The sequence below is a fragment of the Anguilla anguilla genome, chromosome 11 (genome assembly GCF_013347855.1).
Source record: "Anguilla anguilla isolate fAngAng1 chromosome 11, fAngAng1.pri, whole genome shotgun sequence".
Taxonomy (NCBI): domain Eukaryota; kingdom Metazoa; phylum Chordata; class Actinopteri; order Anguilliformes; family Anguillidae; genus Anguilla; species Anguilla anguilla.
The window spans coordinates 42172071-42191459 of record NC_049211.1 but is presented as its reverse complement, the minus strand read 5'-3'; the positions used below and the strand labels follow the sequence as shown (position 1 = coordinate 42191459).

Below are 19389 nucleotides of genomic sequence, written 5' to 3'. Positions count from 1 at the left end.
AGAAGTTTAAGCCCGATCTTAACTATAAGCGCTGAGTATGGATCTTTCCTAGATCTGTGCACCTGGGCTGAAATAAGAGCAAAATCTATTTCTAATAAAAGATATATATTTACCGACTCAATGGCTCATTCAGTGAATTACAAGACAGAACTAGCCTTTTGAGTTTTACATTCTTCCCACAGCTAATAAAGGAGTCGGTTGTAAATCTTTTGGCTGGGAGTCAGCTGTGCGCATAAATCAGCAGAACTGATTGATTTTGTTGTAGAAATCAGAGTTCCTTCCGGGGCTTATGAGGGAACACTTACATTCTTTTGAAATGCTCAGCATGTACTTGGGCGTTAACAAAACTATCCCTTTTCTGAGCACCAAGATACATTCCTTTTCAAGCCTTTCAAGGTCACTTCAGGTGTCACACTGTCCTCAAGCTGAGAAACAAGAAAGTCCAATAGCCAGGCTTGAAATTCAGTGTCAGTAACCTTATGTGGTTATACTCACAGCAAATTAGGAATTTCTAACCAGCAAAAGAACATTCACTTGCTTTAGGCAGACAAGTCAAATTTTGGGCAAACGCTACAGTATGGAATTTCTAGCATTTTCCTGAGGCTGGTTATTTGTGTTCAATAGATGGCTATATTACAGGACGTTTCTATAGCATTAATGGCATACGTCAGTCCAATATACAAAAGAAAATGAGACAATCACAAAGTAATGTGAGGTTTTGTTTGATGGACCCAGCAAACAGTACAGTACCCAGCTCAATGCTGGCGTGTATGGGCAGCTGTGGGTCAGGCAGCCCACAGTCAGCCAAACACTGGCTCGGTGGAGAAGCTTCGCCAATTCCTACTTCCGTTTATTTGCATTTTTCTTTACTTAAACTCGGAGACACATTGGGCCTCATTCACAAAACTTTTCTTAAATTAATTCTTACTTTGGTTCATAAAAAAGTCCCTACCGAAAAAACAATATGAGATTCATGACACATGTGCAGACCTTTGTTTTTGTGCATATCCCAGGTGTGTGAGATGATGAATGCTGGCTGTTTGTAAATTTTATGCGCAATTCTGTTCATGTGATTTCCAGAAGGAAACAGCCATGACCAAATACAGATAAGAAAAAAATGATGAATGTTCTGGAAACGTTCTTACACAGTGTTCACGATTAGCTTCAGAGTTTGCTGTGAGAAGTTCCAGGGGTCTGGAGCACAGGCAGACTATGCAGGATTTTTAACATGACGATATTATAAAATGACCATGCTAAGGCATATCAATGATGCACTGGCAATCTATAACTTTACTTAAGTTCACCAAATTCCTGCACCTTTTTACCTGTTTTTGTTATTCTAAAATATGTTACAGACGTTTCTGGGTGTGGACTCAGTGTGGGGAGGGGTGGGCGTGGCTACAGAGCCTGTGGCTTGGGATCAGATTCCAGAAGTGTGTGCTGGCACTAGCTTCGTACTGCAAAGCCGTAGAACTGTCGTTATTGGACAATCAAAACAACGGCGGGGAAGAACAAAACAACCAGAACGCGACGGGTATCGCTGTAAAGGCCGCAGCAAAATTTCTGAACATTAAGAGGCTGACATGGGAATCTGTGAGTGCTGAACTCTCAGGGTCAATGTATTGGTTGATTGTTGTGATGGTTTTAACCCCTTTGCACACATGGCAAATCTGTCCAATCTTTGCCCATTTAGGGGGTGCCTTATTTAAAGCCTTATAACTCCAGATGTGAGCATCACAGAGACTTGAAAAATGAAGTGCCACAAATGCAATTGTCTAGGCATTTAATGGCATTATGAAATACCACTAACCTATTTAAATTCTCAATTTCAAAAATAACGTATTTAACCAAAATATTTTCAGCAGTAACACTTACATTTGGATGATTAAATCTGAGTTCAGTAGACAGAGACAGAGACAGAATCAATGCCGTCATTCCCTTGCTCAGACTTAGTCCAGAAAACAGTATATCAGCTAGGTCTACCAGCAAACATATGCCTTAGCCAAGTTCTCAACCATAATATTTTCTAAAAAATCACAAAAGTCATCAATAAAGCTTTGCCAGGCGTGGTGTCTTTTACTGCTATCACAGACTGAATGCTTAATGCAGTGATAAAGAGACAAAACTTTCAGTTACACTGAGTTATAAAATGCTATTCCAAAAGTAAAATTACCCATACATTGTTAGAAAGCTTATTCTGCCACCTAGATTAATTGTCGATCAAGTCAAACTGTACTACAATACCATAAACAACTTGTGTGGAAGGTACCCAGGCGTCACAATGGAGCATATATTTCTCAAACGGATTGTCCAGGACAATATATGAACACTCAGCCTTGTGGCTAAATATAAAGGAAAACATAACTCAAACATGTACCCAACTATAATGGCTGTAGTAAATATCATCGGGCAAGAAGATGCCGTAGTAACCCAGCTTGCTAACTAGCCAGCCATACAGCCCGACATCACTATTCAACACGTGTTTTAAGCAGGGGACCAGGGGATTTCTATTCTCCAAGAAGATGATGAACTCCAGTGGTTACTAAAGGTATTGCAGTTCAGTAAGCCTCCAGTGCACGGGCGGCCAACCCTGGTCCTGGAGAGCCACAGGGTCTGCTGATTTTTGTTTTCACCTTAAACACAGCAACCACTTAGCCTGAAGAAACCAGGTGAGGTGAGTTAACTGTGTAAATAACTGCTATAATTGATCAATTAAGTGCAGAGTAAAAACAAATACCAGCAGACCCTGCGGCTCTCCAGGACCTGGGTTGGCCACCCCCTGCTCTACTGCCAAAAAGAGAATTAAGCTCTTAAACGTCTTCACACTGAACTAATTACCATCCAAGCACCAATGTTTTTCTGATTCCCACAGAAAAAGATATAAGATTTCTTTCATTCCAATATGGTCCGCATGGTTTTACGTCACAGTGCGTGCAACTGCTTACACGAGTACACTCACGCATGAACAAGTTTAAGGCTGTTATTGACTAATCGATGCAGAAAAGAGTTGAATTGAGAGTTGCCCACACAGAACCGATGTATTGGAATATGCAGAGTATTAAACCACGACCTAGGATTGCATGGATCCACAGCCATTCTTGTTTTTATTATACTGTTATTTTGATATATTAATATTAATAATAATAATGTTACTTGCCATAATTGTCTGGTGCCCATTGTTCATGGTGATGACTCGTTACAAATAAATAAATGATTAGTAATAAAGCTGGCATATGTGGCTCTTAAATTAAGATTCAATTATGCTGATTCCACCATATTATTTTGACTACATTCTCATTCTGATGTTGCTAATAATAACCTAATATCATAAAAAATATTATTAGTTGTAGTATTTCTGTCTTTACATGATGATGGTGCTGATGATGACGAGTAATCACATATGGAAAATAAATAGGTCAACATAAATTAAAAAACGAGAATAGCTACATTTAACTTGCTCTTACATCATGTTCACAAAGGTGCTGATTAAGGTGAAGTGGTGATGATGAAGATGATAAACATGTCAAGATGACGATTGTATGAATATAGAATAATATATAAGCCTAATTTACCAAGATTTTATGTCATTTTAGCATTTTGCCCATTTATTTATTATTTCCTGGCTAACTCATAGTTGCTTGTGCGCTGTGATAGACCGACCATCATGTCAGTGGCTGCAGCTTTTTGTAGTGATAGGTCTGAACAATTAAGGTTTGATTTATTTTACCCTCATTGATTGTGCACACGCACACACACACACACAAACAGTCTGCAACAACTTTCCACTGTTAGAGACAGATGACCACACATAGAGTTCAATCATTGTTTGTAAGGATATACAATATGCACAGAACAAAGGGGTGTCACCGGCAGCAGACTAATTGGGAGTCCTGGGGAAGTCTGGTGCAATGTATATTCCTTCCTAGGAACGTACACGCTTGGCAATCACAGACCTGCCAACCTTAGGAAAATATTTTGAGTACCACAATAGTCAGTGTAACGCTTAGTTTGCATGATTTCGCACCACTTCCCTTTGCACGCACACACAAGCCTTTCTTCATAATTCTAGTTCTGACTGTTGAAGTGATCAGGCAAAATTGTATAATTTGACCTGATTCTAAAATATCACTTGCACTGCACTGGGCTATATAATGATATACTTGCAAGTCAAAAGTTTGAGTACACCTGCTTAAAACAATTTTTTCATGATTAATATTTCATTATATGATATGTGTGCTTATACAAACAGATAACCATAAGTGAATTGCATTCAATTATTTAATAAAAATGGAAATAATTTATTTTGTATATTGTAACATTTTCATTTTCAAGTATTTACAGAAACTTATGTTGTAATGTAAAAAAAAAAAAAAAAAACTTGTGACGTGAAACACTGTCAATTATGAATAAAACCAAGTTTCTGTTCATGATTTCCATTTTAATTTAATAATTTAATAATTGAATCAGCTTATATAGGCACACATCATATAGGCCTAATGAAAAAAAAAGTATTCAATTGAAAAATTATCTAGGAATGTAAGCTTTTGTAACTAGAGGTTTAGCTAAATTATTACCTGAAGCTCCTTGGTGGCTAATGTCAAAATCATAATTGCACAATGTGCAAAATTCATAGTGCGGAAGTTTTGAGGGGCGGAGGCACGGCCATTGCTCCTGATATTTTGCGAGGAACTTCCGGGGGGCATGGACTCGCTTCTTTTTAGTAGGTCTGCTGCTCTCTCTCTCCTTGTCAGTATCCTCGTCATCTGAGGTCATGATTATTTTCTAACTGCAAGGCTGGTCGGGTGACTGGCTGCAATAATAGGAATTATTTGCTACGTTAGCAGTCTATAGTCAAACACCTTTGCAATGGTCACTTTGCTCCAACAGAGCGTGCGCGATTCAAAGTTTGAACAGGGAGTCTCCGTAGCGTTTGAGTTACTGCAGCTAAATTATCAGTTATTCACACGTCTCGTAACGAGGCTAAATCGCATGCGAGCTACTACTACGGCTAACTATATACGCAGATTTATCTCATTAGGATATACCCCTTGAAATGCATCGTCTCGTAAAGTTAAGGAACATGTTTTAACGTTTTATATGTTAACATTACGGTCACATTTTTGTGCTTGATTATTATTCCTCACTTCCCATTTTACATCAGCAATGCAGCGTTACGCCTCGGTGGATAATAAAGTACCGCTGCGTATCAGTTGATGATAGCACAAGGTCAAGGTCGTAGCATCTGGTTCAATCCGAGGGATGTAGTTTAAATACCGAATAAATGTACGGCATTGTTTTGTATTAATTGATTGCTTTCCGTAATTAAATTACAATAATATATTTTTTTGTTGTTGCGTAGTTTCAGCTGGCATTTCGTACCTGCGTATTTTGACCAAGAATTGCGTGGTTGGTACACAAAATGCGTGCAGGTTGGCAGGTCTGCAATCACCACACCTCTCAGGCATCTGATAACCAGCAGGAATTCCCCAACAGGTCAGGTGACACAGAGGTATTGTATTGCAAGATGATAAGGGAAACCGAAATAAGGAAGTGTGGTAATATTGTCAAAACACAATTTAGTTTGCCACCATAAGAGGAATTTAAAAAAAGTAGTAAAAAAGTTTCTGCTCTTTATTGTGAGTTTCAGTTTATTCATTGCATATTTGTACTTGTTTTGAGTTATTGCGTTTTAGTTATCACAAAAACGATGCACGTACACACACACACACACACACACACATATATATATATATATATATATATATATATACTAACGAATATATTACAGATGTTACTTAAGTACAGTATGGAATAATTGTAGTCAAACAACAAAAATGAATGTGCCATTCTTAAACTGCAGAGCAATGAAAACATTGAGATATTTAAGAAATGACTATATTTCCATGACATTCAAAATTTATTTACATACACAACTCATTTCAGCATTTTTTTCACAATAGACACAGTTTTTTTAATAAAAATTTGAAAACAAAAAAGGCTGTTTGTCAAAACATTTAATGTCTTAACAGAACTCAGGAAAATAATGCATTGTGCATTCTGTACATTTCATTCTCATAGGTCTTTATTTTGGTATTTTTAGTTAGGTCTTAGGTCCTTAGTTTGATACAGATGCTATGCTTCTGTAAGACTTTTACGTAAGTTTAGGTACAGTGCATTTGTCAGGATAATATATTCCCAAATATAACTACATTCTGACTTCATTCATAAATATTTGGACATTAGAACAATGAAATGGTCATTCTTGGATCACTAATATCCCCCTTGTAAATAGAGATTCTATTTTTTCTTTGTGATGTACAACTTCCTGCTGTAAAGGAAGAAGTAACATCTTACAATTAAAGTGACTGTCAAATATTAGAACATGGCAAAATCAGAGAAATGCTAATCAAGTGATGTAAATTGTGAGACTGTGGGAAAATTCTTTAAAGAAGTTTCTTGTTTAAAAAAATGAAAGGAATTAAGGAAATAAATTATCTGTAGATTTTGTTTGATCAGCTCTTGGATGTCAACATCAGATGTATGTTTTATTTCTATTGGTGAGTTATTCAGGTAGATTATTCAGATTCTATATGTAAAAATCATATAAAGTCATGGATAGATCATTATTTGTAGCCTCTGAATGGGTCTTACGTAAAAAAAAAATTATTTTTTAAATTGTGAGTCTTTTTACAAAAGCTATACATCATTTTCTAGACCTGGGTCAAACAAATTATTTGTATTACTTTGACCATTTAGACATACATTCAGTTCTTGCAAATTATTGAAAATGTTTTTTTTTTAAATCACCAATATTCAAAACAAGATTCCCACTTCTTTCCCATGCCTGTACGTTTTTGTGTAGCAAACCGTATCACTGAAAAGTCTGCATAAGTGATTTCAAATATTACTGGCATCCAAACAGTGAAAAACGTCAAAAACATTTTATAACAGGGTCTGCCGCCTACTCCTACTCTGCCTGCGGTTGTGTTTGAGTCTCTGGCTGGCTCAGGTTCAGAGGGGTGAGGGGGTGAGTGTGTGTGAGGTTCAGAGAGGTGAGGGGGTGAGTGTGTGTGAGGTTCAGAGGGGTGAGGGGGTGAGTGTGTGTGAGGTTCAGAGGGGTGAGGGGGTGAGTGTGTGTGAGGTTCAGAGAGGGGTGAGGGGGTGAGTGTGTGTGAGGTTCAGAGAGGTGAGGGGGTGAGTGTGTGTGAGGTTCAGAGAGGTGAGGGTGAGTGTGTGTGAGGTTCAGAGGGGTGAGGGGGTGAGTGTGTGTGAGGTTCAGAGAGGGGTGAGGGGGTGAGTGTGTGTGAGGTTCAGAGAGGGGTGAGGGGGTGAGTGTGTGTGAGGTTCAGAGAGGGGTGAGGGGTGAGTGTGTGGTTCTGAGGGGGTGAGGGGATGGGTATGTGTGACAGGTTCAGATGGCTGAGGGGGTGAGGGGCGTGGCTACAGACACTGGGGAGGGAGGGCTGGGGCTGGATGCAGGAGACACCTCCAGGCTGTCCTCTCTGAAGTCGGGGGAAGACAGGTGGTCCGGGGACTCTGCTTGGTCCAGCCGGTCAGCTCTGCTGTTCAGTATCTCCTCTGGAGTCTTCAGAAACCTTCCACAGAAATGCCCTGTTCAGCCTCTCATTCAGAACCCCTGCCCTCATAATGCTCAGATTTTCATTTTATTTTTTTAAAGACACTTTCTTAAAATATTTTTTTTTGCTACAGCTGGCATCTTGTATTTCATTATGGCCATAATTCATTAAATAAGAGGAAATTGCCTAGTTAGTGATGTGTTATCATGCGACCTCTACTCCTTTAGTTTCAGCTAGTCGAAGATGCATTTGGTGCAACCATCAGTAAAGCACATGATACCATTGTGGTCCTTCTTTAAGAGACAGCCAGGGCATTGTACTCACGGCTGAATGCATATTCATTGCTTATATAATGTCCATTCATATCATTGGCCAGTGTAGTATGCGTTTACCATACCTTTAATCCACTAATTTGGGAGACATGTTATGAGAATTTATTATTATTATTTTTTCTTTTTTTGACAATAAAAGCAATCACACTGATTCTTGACTCGTATAGAAATTGCAGTGTCCACATTTTGTGTCGTCTGTATGAGAACTCACCGGAATAGCAGTTTCTGACCAGGCTCTTTCTTAATGATGTTGAGCTTGTAGTAGTGTCGTAGTGCTCTGGACATTTTCTCATAGGTCATATTAGCCCTGTTCTAGGAGGAGACCCCAATACAAAACAGTCAACACTTTCTCCTTCTAATTTAAGCCTTTGAGGCGTAAGATCACAAATATGAAATCAGAATGTTCTCAGAAGAACATTCTACTGCTGATGTAACAATCACTAGTGATAATTGTAATCAATGGAGTTCTAGAACACTGACTTGGAATTTTGGAAACGCATTCTGAAAAAAACCTCCTCTTCAAAGGGTTAAAGATCCTTATGCCAATGGTTCTGCTCCTTTTATAAGCATGTACATTTTTTGTGACCCTTGACATCTTAAACTACACATTCACTTGAATTGTGCCAGTGGGGACCAAATGTTAAATAGAGATAAACAGAGTTAAATTAACACTGTTAGAGTTGAATTAACACTGTTAGAGTTATATTAACACTGTTAAAGTTGAATTAACACTGTTAGAGTTATATTAACACTGTTAGAGCTGAATTGACACCGTTAGAGTTGAATGAACACTGTTCACAGAGTTAAATTAACACTGGGCATTTCACTGTGTATCCTGCCAAGGAGGCTCACCTTGTGGTTCCCCCACAGCCGGGCCAGCCCGTTGGGATCCACCACCCGGAACACCATGGACTCTGGGTCTACCCATCGGATGAAGGGCGCGTAGCGGCTGTCGGACAGCAGCTGATACACGTAGTCCCAGAGCAGCCGGCAGTCTGCAGAGGGCGGGACACCGCGCTGGTTCAGCCTGACTTCCCAGCGCCCAGGCCAGCCAGGACAAGCCCAAATCCCCAGTGAGTCTGCATCTGCAGCTTCACTCCAAACACTCAGACTGCCAACCTTTTAGCTAGGCCTGGGGGATGCTAGCGTCAGGCTAAAACCTGCCTGCACAATGACCCCTCGATGTTAGCATCGTACTCCCACTCAAAGATGGCCACTGACTTCCATATTGTGATAGCAAGCTACCTGTGATGGTACAGTAAGTAGAAGCACATATATGACTATAGATTAACCAGAGGGCAGACTCAACACTGAAAGCACAGTTTGCCTTCTGTTAAAGCTGAACCTAAGAAATTAAGTGAAGAAAAGGAACACGAGGAGTCAGATATCTGGATTGTCTTTTGTAGTATCTGTGTTTGAAGAGCCAAAATGGCGGGCTTGAGGCACCGTTAATGCACTGATAAAACACAGAGTTAGAGTGAAAAAGCTCTGGCACGCACTATTGAGCCTACTAATAACTGCAGCCAGCTGAAAAACCTGTCATTTGGGGGCGGCCCAGAGGTGAGAAGTTGAAGTTGGCAACTGGAAGAAACCTGTGATTGTATAATCCATTTTGGCTCATTCTCCCATCTCTGGTGTTCATTTTATAATTGGTTCCCAAACATACAGAGGACATTACCCAATGAATGACTTAAAATGTTTCCTTGGACTCGGCTGAAAATGCAGCCTAGTGTATAATTCAAATATGGAACTAAAATGTTTTAGTTATGTCAAATCAACTACATCCAATGCCAATGGAACAGAATCAACAGTTATAGTATGCGATCTTACATTACATAACATTACAGGCATTTAGCAGGTGCTCTTATCCAGAGCAACTTACACAAGTTTACACATCTTTACCCACTCCAACCCTGCCCACGACACACAGTCTGGGAACCACCGTGTTAGACCACCTTTGAAATCAATGGTTCGTTTGAATCCTCCCTGTATTTACAGTACAACAGTACTCCATCAGACTTCACAATACCTCAACAGACTAGATACATCTCCACCATAACTGAATGAGCCACAGGTGCAGAAGCTTGAGTGGGTGCTATAACTATGACCATTGATGGCATATAGCATACCATCCCACAGGTGATGAGGCGGTTGCCATGGTGATACCTGGAATCTTGCCGTTGGCTTCGCTGGGCTGGGTAGTGCTCCTGGAACTGGGGTTTGCCGCCCTGCTGGACAGGTTGAGAGGCTCCTCTTTGCAGCAGAGGACTGTGGGTAGGCCGGGCCGGGCCAGGGAGCCGGTGTGCTGTGCGGTCGCCGCGGGCGACAGGTGCTGTTCAGACTCAGCAGTAGTCTGGGCCAGGTTCCTCTGCAAATCTGATTGGACAGAGAGTTCTGCAAACGTTCAGAGTCTGGATCAGACAGAACTGTATCAGCAGGAACTGGAGCAATGTATGGGAAAGCTTCAGAACCTGGGAATACTGCTCAAACAATTCTGAGAGTCTTGGAGATCTAGCTCTTGGAATGGAAGGTATTAGCTGTTCTGGTGAATATGGTCAAAGCTTTATGGTTAATGAAAAGAAAAAAAATCAGCATCACGGGCCTGCCACAACAGAGATTTGAGGACACAGGAAACAAGTTTGCATTTGAGCCAGGATTTTAGGGAAACATGACTGGACACCACAGTGAGTTTGAGACTGACCTCCTAAATGTGTCTGCTGCCTGGGATAGGTGAAAGGAGGTGAAGACAGTTCCCTAAGGTCCTGGAAATGGTCATTCTTATGCGTGGCCATGGTCGAGCTGTTGGGGTGTAGGTTCCCCTCGCACACAGGGACTGACCTGTAGGACAGGCCAGGGGGAACTGAGAGATACAGAGATCATTAACATACCGATAAATTAAACCGCTAACCATCAGCATTAATATTAATGCTGTTATTATGGTTTTTACAATCATCGTTATTTAAGTGACTATTATGTTCTGCTGTTGTGTGAGATTAATTATAAGAGTAACTATACGATAAAAAAACAACATTTTGACCCTTTAGTGCCCTCAGGGATTGGGTTAACATGTCAGCCTGCACCTTATTACTGAGGAGGTTTTCAACCAGCTTTGAGAAGAACCAGAAAATTGTTGACTTACTTTCAAACATTTAATTGTCATTAAAATTATGACATTCCTTAGTAAATATCCAACTATTAGGAATGGCTGTGTATGAGTCACCTTGAACAAAGTCTGACTGTTAAAATTAATTTAGAAAATAATACCTGGTATTTTTGCCAAGAAACCACGACCTGACATGTTTCTGGATTTGCAGAAACATGTTCTGTATGTTTTTCAGTAGAAGTGATTTCTCTATTTAAATCTAATTGCCATTTGCTCCATTGGTTTGGTATCTAAGACACACAGCCCTGGAAGAAGGAGGAGCTTTTCCTCTGCCAGGACGAGATCAACCATCTCTGAACAGCCACACCTGTTGGCACAGGTTCCTCCACCGACAGTAACCTCTACCTACAGTTGGAAAGTACCAATCTGTGCCTCTATGAGTGTGTGAATGTCTGTTTCCTGTGTGTGTGTGTGTGTGTGTATGTGTGCAGGTCTGTTTCCTGTGTGTGTGTGTTTGTGTGTGTGTGTGTGCACTGTGCATGTCTGTTCCTCTGTGTGTGTGTGTATGTGTGTGTGTGTGTGTGTATGTCTGTTCCTGTGTGTGTGTGTGCATGTCTGTTCCCCTTTGCATGCATGTGTGTGTGTGCATGTCTGTACCTCTGTGCATGCATGTGTGTGTGTGCATGTCTGTTCCTCAGTGTGTGTGCGCGTGTGCAGAATTTGCAAACAACTGTTTAACTGAGATAACAGCCTGCACTTGAAGGGAACCGGGACGAATTCACATATGATGTATGCTATGCTAGACTAGGGCTATTTAGTGGATAAGACTTACATTCTTCAGCCACTTCAGCACACCTGTGGTACTAGTGCTAAGCTTATTGGTTTGGTGATTACTGCAGAGCCAGTATGTAGATTTATTTTTGCAAATAAGCTTGGAGGCCCCGTGTACAGCCACATTAATTTAAGAAAAAGTTTCACATTAATCACTCACTTCACTTCCTTTTATCACTACCTTGCAGAATTAAAATGCACCAGTGGGTGAAATTTGAGACTTTTAAAAAGGTTAATGAGGGTTTAAGCTTTCATGGTGAGGTTAATTTGTTCCTGAAAATATAACAAAAAAAATGTATGGATTACAAGCTGATGCAGGCCTGAATTTCTGCACTGTAACCTCAACTGACTTCCACCACACCAGGAAGTACTCAGGTTGTCAGTGGCAGCATTTAAAATGGCAATAAGCAAAGGAAATTACTTTTAAATGAAACATGAAAATTTGTGAAATCAAAACAACTATTTTGAATGTGTAAATGATCGGGCACTGAATGCAATCACCATTACCAAACTATTAAAAACTCACAAGTGAAAATCAGGGTGACTTTATTTTTTGCTACATTCATTTTTTTGTTTTTGTTTTTAATGTATAGGCATCCACTGCAGGACCATACTTGCCTTGACGACATAGCGTCATAGCTATAACATAAATCACAGTGCCCAAGTCCTTTCAGTGTCATCGCCCAGCTAAATGTTGGCTAGCTCAAGAAAACCATTACCTCAATGTATGGCGTTAGAGCATCCTGCAAGTCACACAGGGCGAGATTCCACTTCCTGTTGTGGTAAAATGCAGAGGCGAAGCGGCCAGACGGGCGTCGCGGGCGGTGGCCAGGAGCCCGGGGCTTACCTGCGCTCCCGTTTGTGTCTCTGTGCGGAGGCGAAGGGGCGCCCGGCCTCTGCGAGGGTCTGGGGAGGTAACAGCACACCATGGCCCGCCTCTGCTGCTTCACCTGCTGCAGAAGCTCGTACAGGACGTCCCCTAAACCAAAAAAAAAAAAACGGCGCACGGCACATCTGGATATGATCTCTGCTGTCCACCACAACACGTCAAATTAGCGCTGACACGGACTTCATGGGAATTCGGGGCGGCGACAGAGAACCTGACTTAAATCAAAGGTAAATCAAGGACTTCCGCTACGACATGGATGTGGGACAATGTACCCGGCACTGTGTCAGGAGGTAAACATGCACGTGACGCCTGACTGCTCTAGGGGCGGCGAACGTATTTGGGAAGGGAAGGTCACGGTTTGAGTGTGCCTGGGCACGCAGGGACAGCAGTGCTATTCAAAGCACGCGCCTTCGCTGCATCGTTTGTTTTTCTCTTCCTCCCTCCTGAGGCTGAGGCACGCGCATCCATCCAGGGTTCTGGTATACATGATATTTATATTTCTTAATAGCAACAGGTAGCAGTCAGCGTGACACGCCTGGGCGGGAGGTGCGGCAGTGCCGGGGAACGCCGTTGGTTGCCGCATGGAGAGGGAGAAAGCGCACACACACAGAACATGAAATAAAATAAACGCCATCTTCACCCTTCCCCCTCACGGGTTCCAGGCAAAAACAATTAACTAAAACAACAAACTAAAATAACGAAGACAAAAGAAGGCAAAACCGGCCAGCTCCTCCCACTTTTCAGCAGTGGATTACTTTTCCCCCGTCTTTTTAAAAGAAACAAAACTGAAATTAAACGAAACTCAAATGAAGAAACTCGCTCTCGGTCTAAGACCCAAAATGTGGAGAGCAGCACACCTTTAAGCACCTGGGCTGACTAGCTAACGCAGCCCAGGTGCGTGTGCTCTCTCCACCAGCCAGCGCAGCCGAGACCAATCCGCCTCTCTGGCCTGGTGGACCGAATGCCACAGTACTAGTCTACGTTGATTCATACAACAAAGTAATGATTTGCCCCAAATAGCCACCTAGATTAATGATTGAAGCAGGCTTAAGACGGTGTTACCAGTCAAGGCGAACTTTGTGCACAGGGTTGACCTTCACAAGGACACAGGACACAGCCCAAAGGGAGAAAGAGAACCTTCATTTATTTATCCCAACGGCTTCCAGGTACATTTATCCAGGTCAGAAAACCCTCCTTTCACCAGTGGGCTTCACAGAATAGCCCAGATTAATCAAAATTGAATCGAATGCTACAGTCGAAATCACTGAGCTCGCCAGTGCCCTTTTTCTTCTTAATGATATTCCGTTTGATTTTGAATAGGCTAAGGTCTGGCCTATGTCTGCTTTTTTTCATATTTCTCAGTCTCATAATGGCTTGATTGACTTTCATTGGTACAACTCCGGTCCTCATGTTGGCAAATGCTAACAGCAGACTCCAAAAGGCAATCCAAAGCCTAGAATCAAGACTAGATCATGAACGCTCTCTTATACCTGCACTAAGGAAGCATCTGATCACACTTGAATAATCAGAAATACCTGTGAAGCCATTTGTTCCAAACATTATGGTGCACTTACATGGAAAGGGAAAGGGCTACGTACAAAAAGTTCTGTTATTTCTACACGGTGAAACCAAAATGTCCTAATAGCCCTTAATAAAAGCTGAGAATCTGCACTTTAACCACATGTTGTTTGATTACAAATATAAAATTATGGATTACAGAGCTAAATCAAGATAAAATATAACTCTGTCCTAAATGTTATGGCACTGTGTGTGTGTGTGTGTGTATGTATGTATATATATTATATATATATGTGTGTGTGTGTGTATGTATGTATATATACACACACACTATACACATACTATATGAGCAAAAAATCTGGACACCCCTTGGTCTGGGGGCTGTTTTTTATGGTTTGGGCTAGGCCCCGTAGTTCCAGTGAAGGCAAATCTTAATACAATGACATGATAGACATTTCTGAGCTTCCAAACATTCTGGCAACAGTTTGGGGAAGACCCTCAGCTGTTTCAGCATGACAGGGCCCCGGGCACACAGCGAGGTCCATATAAAAATGGCTTTGTCGAGATCGGTGCGGAAGAACTCGACTGGCCTGCACAGAGCCCTGAACCCCATCCAACACCTTTGGGATGAATTAGAAAGCAAACTGTGAGCCAGGTCTAATTGCTCAATCAGTGGCCAACCTCACTAATGCTCTTCTGGTTGAATGGAAGTAAATCCCTGCAGCAACGCTCCAACATCTAGTATAAAGCCTTCTCAGAAGAGTGGAGGCTTTTATAGGAGCAAAGGGCGGACCAACTGCATATTAATGCCCATAATTTTGAATGAGATATTGGGTGTCAGGTGTCCACATACTTTTGGCCATGTTGTGAATATAAGTTTTTAAACATTAGGCCTTTACCGATTTCTGTCCTATTTACCCTCACATAGACAAAAATAAGCAACCTAATTGCAGTTGCTTATTTTTCCTCCTTGCTTCCTTTCCTTGGATCCTTTCCTAATGCCCTTTCCTTTCTTCCTTGTATTCTACTTTATGTTTTACTACACAATACTAACCATTCAAGTATCCTATATTTGAAAAATGATTAATTGGCCTCTCAGTGAACCCTGTACTCTTGAAACCTGTAAATGGGATTCTTCTATTGGAGTTATTTAATTGTTTCTATACCATCCACCCCCTACTGGTGGCCAGTACTCCATCCCCCACAATCCCTCTCACCTGAACTAGGGCAGCGCAGGCGGAAGTCTTCTTTGGTCAGGAGGCAGAGGGCTTTGCCATTCATCTCGAACTTGGCCTGGTCCGTCCTGCGCAGTGAGTACTCTTTCTGGGCCCAGTGCAGCCAGTGACTCACGTCGTCCTTACCCCATAGAGACGGGTTTATGCCTGGAGGGACGTGCCGTTAGTGCCACTGACACAAGAAACGTTACAGCGCATCCACAGGTTTCTCTTTTTAAGGGAGGCTAAGTACAAATAAAACATACGCAACTCCTATCCCCTTTTAACTAGCACCTTCTCATTTTCTCTTGACTTCCATGTTTGGAATGACTTATAGTACTTGTAAGCCCATCTCATCTTTGCAGTGTTCTCTATATCCCTATATTTTGAGTGTAGACAAGCACAGGCATAAGACTGCACTGGCAGTGTCTTTTTTCACTCAAAAGTCTGCCAGCTGAGCCATGCAGTCACTTGATTTGCTTTTGTGTAATGAACTGGGGACTGTCCCCTTGCCTGGAGCTTCCCTCTCTGCATTGATGTGCCCAACTGTGGGGCTGTTGGAGGAAGTTAGAACTGATATGGTCAGGATTTGATACCAGACCGTGGGGTGTGTGACTATGCTGGTAATTTGCTGTAGAAGGATGTGCCAGTTGACAGCCCATGTTGTTCCTCTTTTTGAATGGAAGACAAGTCCCTTTCTTACTGTTTTAAAGACAATTAGCGATTTCTTCACAGCTGCAGTGTGCTGTCAAAACTTTTCAGATATTTTTTTGATCTAAGAGCTGCTTTCAAATACGTGTCACGTGACAACCAAAATGCAAAGAACTCAGGACACATTCTGGTTTGGATACAATAACTTGACTCCGTTCAAAGGTGTAATTTATGTTGATATTGAATTATTGAAAACGTGAGGACAGCATCCTATTGATCAACCAGGAAAAATGTACCCGTAGAAGGCCTAAGCTTATCAAAACATGTCTGACAGAGTGAACAGGTTAAAGGTACAGTAGGAGACAGTTAAGCTACGTACGAAGTCTTCCGGGGAGCCGACAGAGCTCCTCGTGAGCACCAGGATATACGGAAGATACTGGGCTGCGCGGGACCGTAACTGCCGCGGGAGAAGCGGGCGAACAAGCAGCTTGGGGGCTGCTTCTCCCCCCACAATCCTGCTGAAAGCACACAACAATCATCAACTTTTGCTGTATTAAACATACTAACTGCGCATCATTAATAAACATGTCGGATAGCCTGTTGAATGTTTACCGCCTTGGCCCTGTTTTTTCTATTAAGATCTTTCGACGCATTTTATTGTAATAAAAATGTATAGAACATTAATAATATCAGTTTATTTTATTTATAATTATGTTATTATTCACTCTTCTTGACGATTCGTAGCTGTTGCACCTTGGCAATTCAAATAAATATTAAAACAAAAAATCTCTGCAAAACAACAAAAAAGTTCAGTTAGCCTACCAATTCGTTAAACGCAATTACTGGAGCTTACAGGCTACGCAAGTGATTCATACCGTAACAAAACGTTATTCTCATATTAAAAGTGAAAGTAATCTATTCCTAGTTTTGAAATGGCTGTCGAGCTTGTAGGTTACATTTCGAGTATGAAGCTATTGCCACCTTTCACTTTGATGAGCTAGGAATGACAAACGAGAGGTCCAATACTTCCTTACGGGGAATTTCGGTTTTACTCTGATATTCCTTTAGGCGAACTTTCTCTTCAATGTCAATTCGCCATTATAGCCTACGTGTTTATTACATGTAAAGCATAATTACACCCATCGTTTAAAAGTAAATTCAATAACATTGTATACAGGTTTAGCATTTCCTGGTTTACTGCACTGAACTTACCTTGATAAAAGGTAGTTGTGAGGAGCCGTCACTCATGTTCCTTTACCTGAGATGGAAGAAAACCACTTTTCCCAAATCCTGTTAATTTAACAGTTGACTAGTTTGAATTGCTAAAGCAACTTTAACAGCGAAGTCTATAAATTCGTCTTTAGCCTACGGTAAGGCCGAATATTGAAACTGAGTCGACGGTAGCCTTTCAGTACTTTTAGGATCGCATGATATATTTTAAGTAACCTTCCGGGAAATGAAAACGAAAGGACCGGATCTGCTTATTGTATGTGCACGAGGGTGTGCTAATGGGCTACAGCAAGAAGCTGAGGAAAAGAAAAAAAAAGTGAGAGACAAAACTTGTTTCGATTCATGCATAAAACGACGTGTAAAATGATACATTAAATAAAAAGATACAGGTCTACACCAATCTAAAAAATTATATTTATAAATATGAATATGTCCTACAGTACAATCCCAATCCCAGTGTTTTGCCACTCACCGTTCATCGTTATAAGCCATCATTTTATTGATAGCAGCGCTGCAACACTTTATGTGGAAAACACAGTTGCATACAATAACCCTTGGATCATTCAGCAATACTAATAATAATAAGAAGGATGAAATAGTAGCCTAGAAAGTTTCCTTCATAATCAGCCCATGTCTGTATTATTATTATTATTATTATTATTATTATTAGTAGTAGTAGTAGTAGTAGTAGTAGTAGTAGTAGTAGTAGTAGTGGTAGTAGTAGTAGTAGAAGTTGTTGTTGTAATTGTAGTAGTAGTAGTGCTACTACTTTACAGCAGGGACGTGCACAGACATTTTGAGGGGCTGTTGCTCTAACCTGAAGAAAGGGAAACCCCCCTCACATACACAGTGCTGGGTGTGGGCTTCCAGGGCTGTTCATGCAGTCGTATTTATATTTATATATGTAGCATTAATATACACAATGGCGTAGGTAGGCTTTGGGGGGACACATTAAATGGGTGGTCTGGGGGTCCTTCCCCAGGAAATTTTGAGCGTCAAACACATAATTTCCTGCATTCCGGTGAATTTTTATGCACCAAATTTCTGCCTTTTCTGCATCAATTTATGGTGGAAATGCTTCTTTCATGTTTTTTATTTGGGGGGGGGGGGGTTAAATGCCAATGCCGTGTTCTAAATATTGAGGGGGACGTATCTTCAGGCTGGAAAATAACCCGTTAAACCAGAGAAATTGCTGAGTCGTCTTAGAATCTTTATTGCATCAGAAACGGACGCTGTAGCGTTGTTAACTACGTCACAATGGATATAACAGCTGTTTTAGAATGTCATTGCATCACCAGGACAATTTTGCAGCCCGGATAAAAATTGGCGTGACACAGCCACAACAGCAAACATAAAACAATTATTATTATTTTTTTCCTCCAGAGGGGCAGCTCAGCCAAAGAGGGCAAATGGCCTGTTGCTAGGGCAACTTTAGCCCGGCCTTGTGCACGTCCTTGCTTTACTGTAAATTGGCCAGTATTAAATCAACTCTTAGAGTACATATGGTCCTTGTAAGGCGGTGTACTGAGTGGACCCAGGTGCAGACTACGAGACTGAGGCAGAGATGAGGTGGCAGGGAAAAAATAAAGATTTAATAGAATTGATTCAAATAACAGAAACACTGAACAAGGCTAAACAAACGGAAGGCAAAATAAACCGGAGATGAGACTCCAAAATAACAAAGGCCGTAATACCAAAAACAAAGACCTTAAACAGGAAACAAACAGGTAACAAAGAAACAAGTAGGCCTAATCTTTCCAAAATACCAAACAGACAAAACTTTAGGGAGCAAAATGAGGAATTTGACAACAGTCCAAGAAAACTCAAGACTGAGCAAAGTCAGGAACATGGAATAAATAGAGAAAACCAAACAAGACGCAGGTGGAACAGATGACACATAGTGAGGCTGGGTAATCAGGACAGACACAGGTGAAAGAAATCAAAAGTTGAAGGGTGAGTACTGGCGGCATCTAGTGGATGATGCCGGAAGGACCCGGGCGAACCCTGACAGTCCTGCTGTGGTCCAGGGGGCCATAAGTATTCT

General features: G+C 41.3%; 1 protein-coding gene across 5 annotated transcripts; it reads right to left on the bottom strand.

The window, feature by feature from the left end:
• Nucleotides 1–7333: 7333 nt before the first annotated feature.
• On the bottom strand, nucleotides 7334–17593 carry etv7 (ETS variant transcription factor 7). 5 transcript variants are annotated; one of them, XM_035380796.1, is made up of 9 exons: nucleotides 17328–17591; nucleotides 16495–16633; nucleotides 15468–15632; nucleotides 12691–12822; nucleotides 10611–10769; nucleotides 10076–10303; nucleotides 8762–8904; nucleotides 8121–8221; nucleotides 7334–7595 (listed from the first exon to the last, which is right to left on the bottom strand). In XM_035380796.1, exons 1-9 carry the CDS (start codon nucleotides 17361–17363, stop codon nucleotides 7412–7414), a joined length of 1287 nt encoding a protein of 428 aa, XP_035236687.1. In that variant the 5' UTR covers nucleotides 17364–17591; the 3' UTR covers nucleotides 7334–7411. The 5 variants fall into 5 exon arrangements, 4 of the variants coding, with proteins under 4 accessions (XP_035236687.1, XP_035236688.1, XP_035236684.1 ...); XM_035380797.1 differs by having other exon boundaries at nucleotides 16495–16630; XM_035380793.1 differs by having other exon boundaries at nucleotides 16495–17591.
• Nucleotides 17594–19389: the final 1796 nt, after the last annotated feature.

Excerpts from the sequence above, each read along its gene's own strand:
- etv7 (XM_035380793.1), bottom strand. The coding sequence starts at position 16,702 with ATGTTTATTAATGATGCGCAGTTAGTATGTTTAATACAGCAAAAGTTG. Across the intron at positions 10,304-10,610 it reads GCAGCAGACACATTTAGGAG|AACTCTCTGTCCAATCAGAT; the intron begins GTCAGTCTCAAA and ends GAACGTTTGCAG. Across the intron at positions 8,905-10,075 it reads AGCCAACGGCAAGATTCCAG|ACTGCCGGCTGCTCTGGGAC; the intron begins GTATCACCATGG and ends CGCCCTCTGCAG.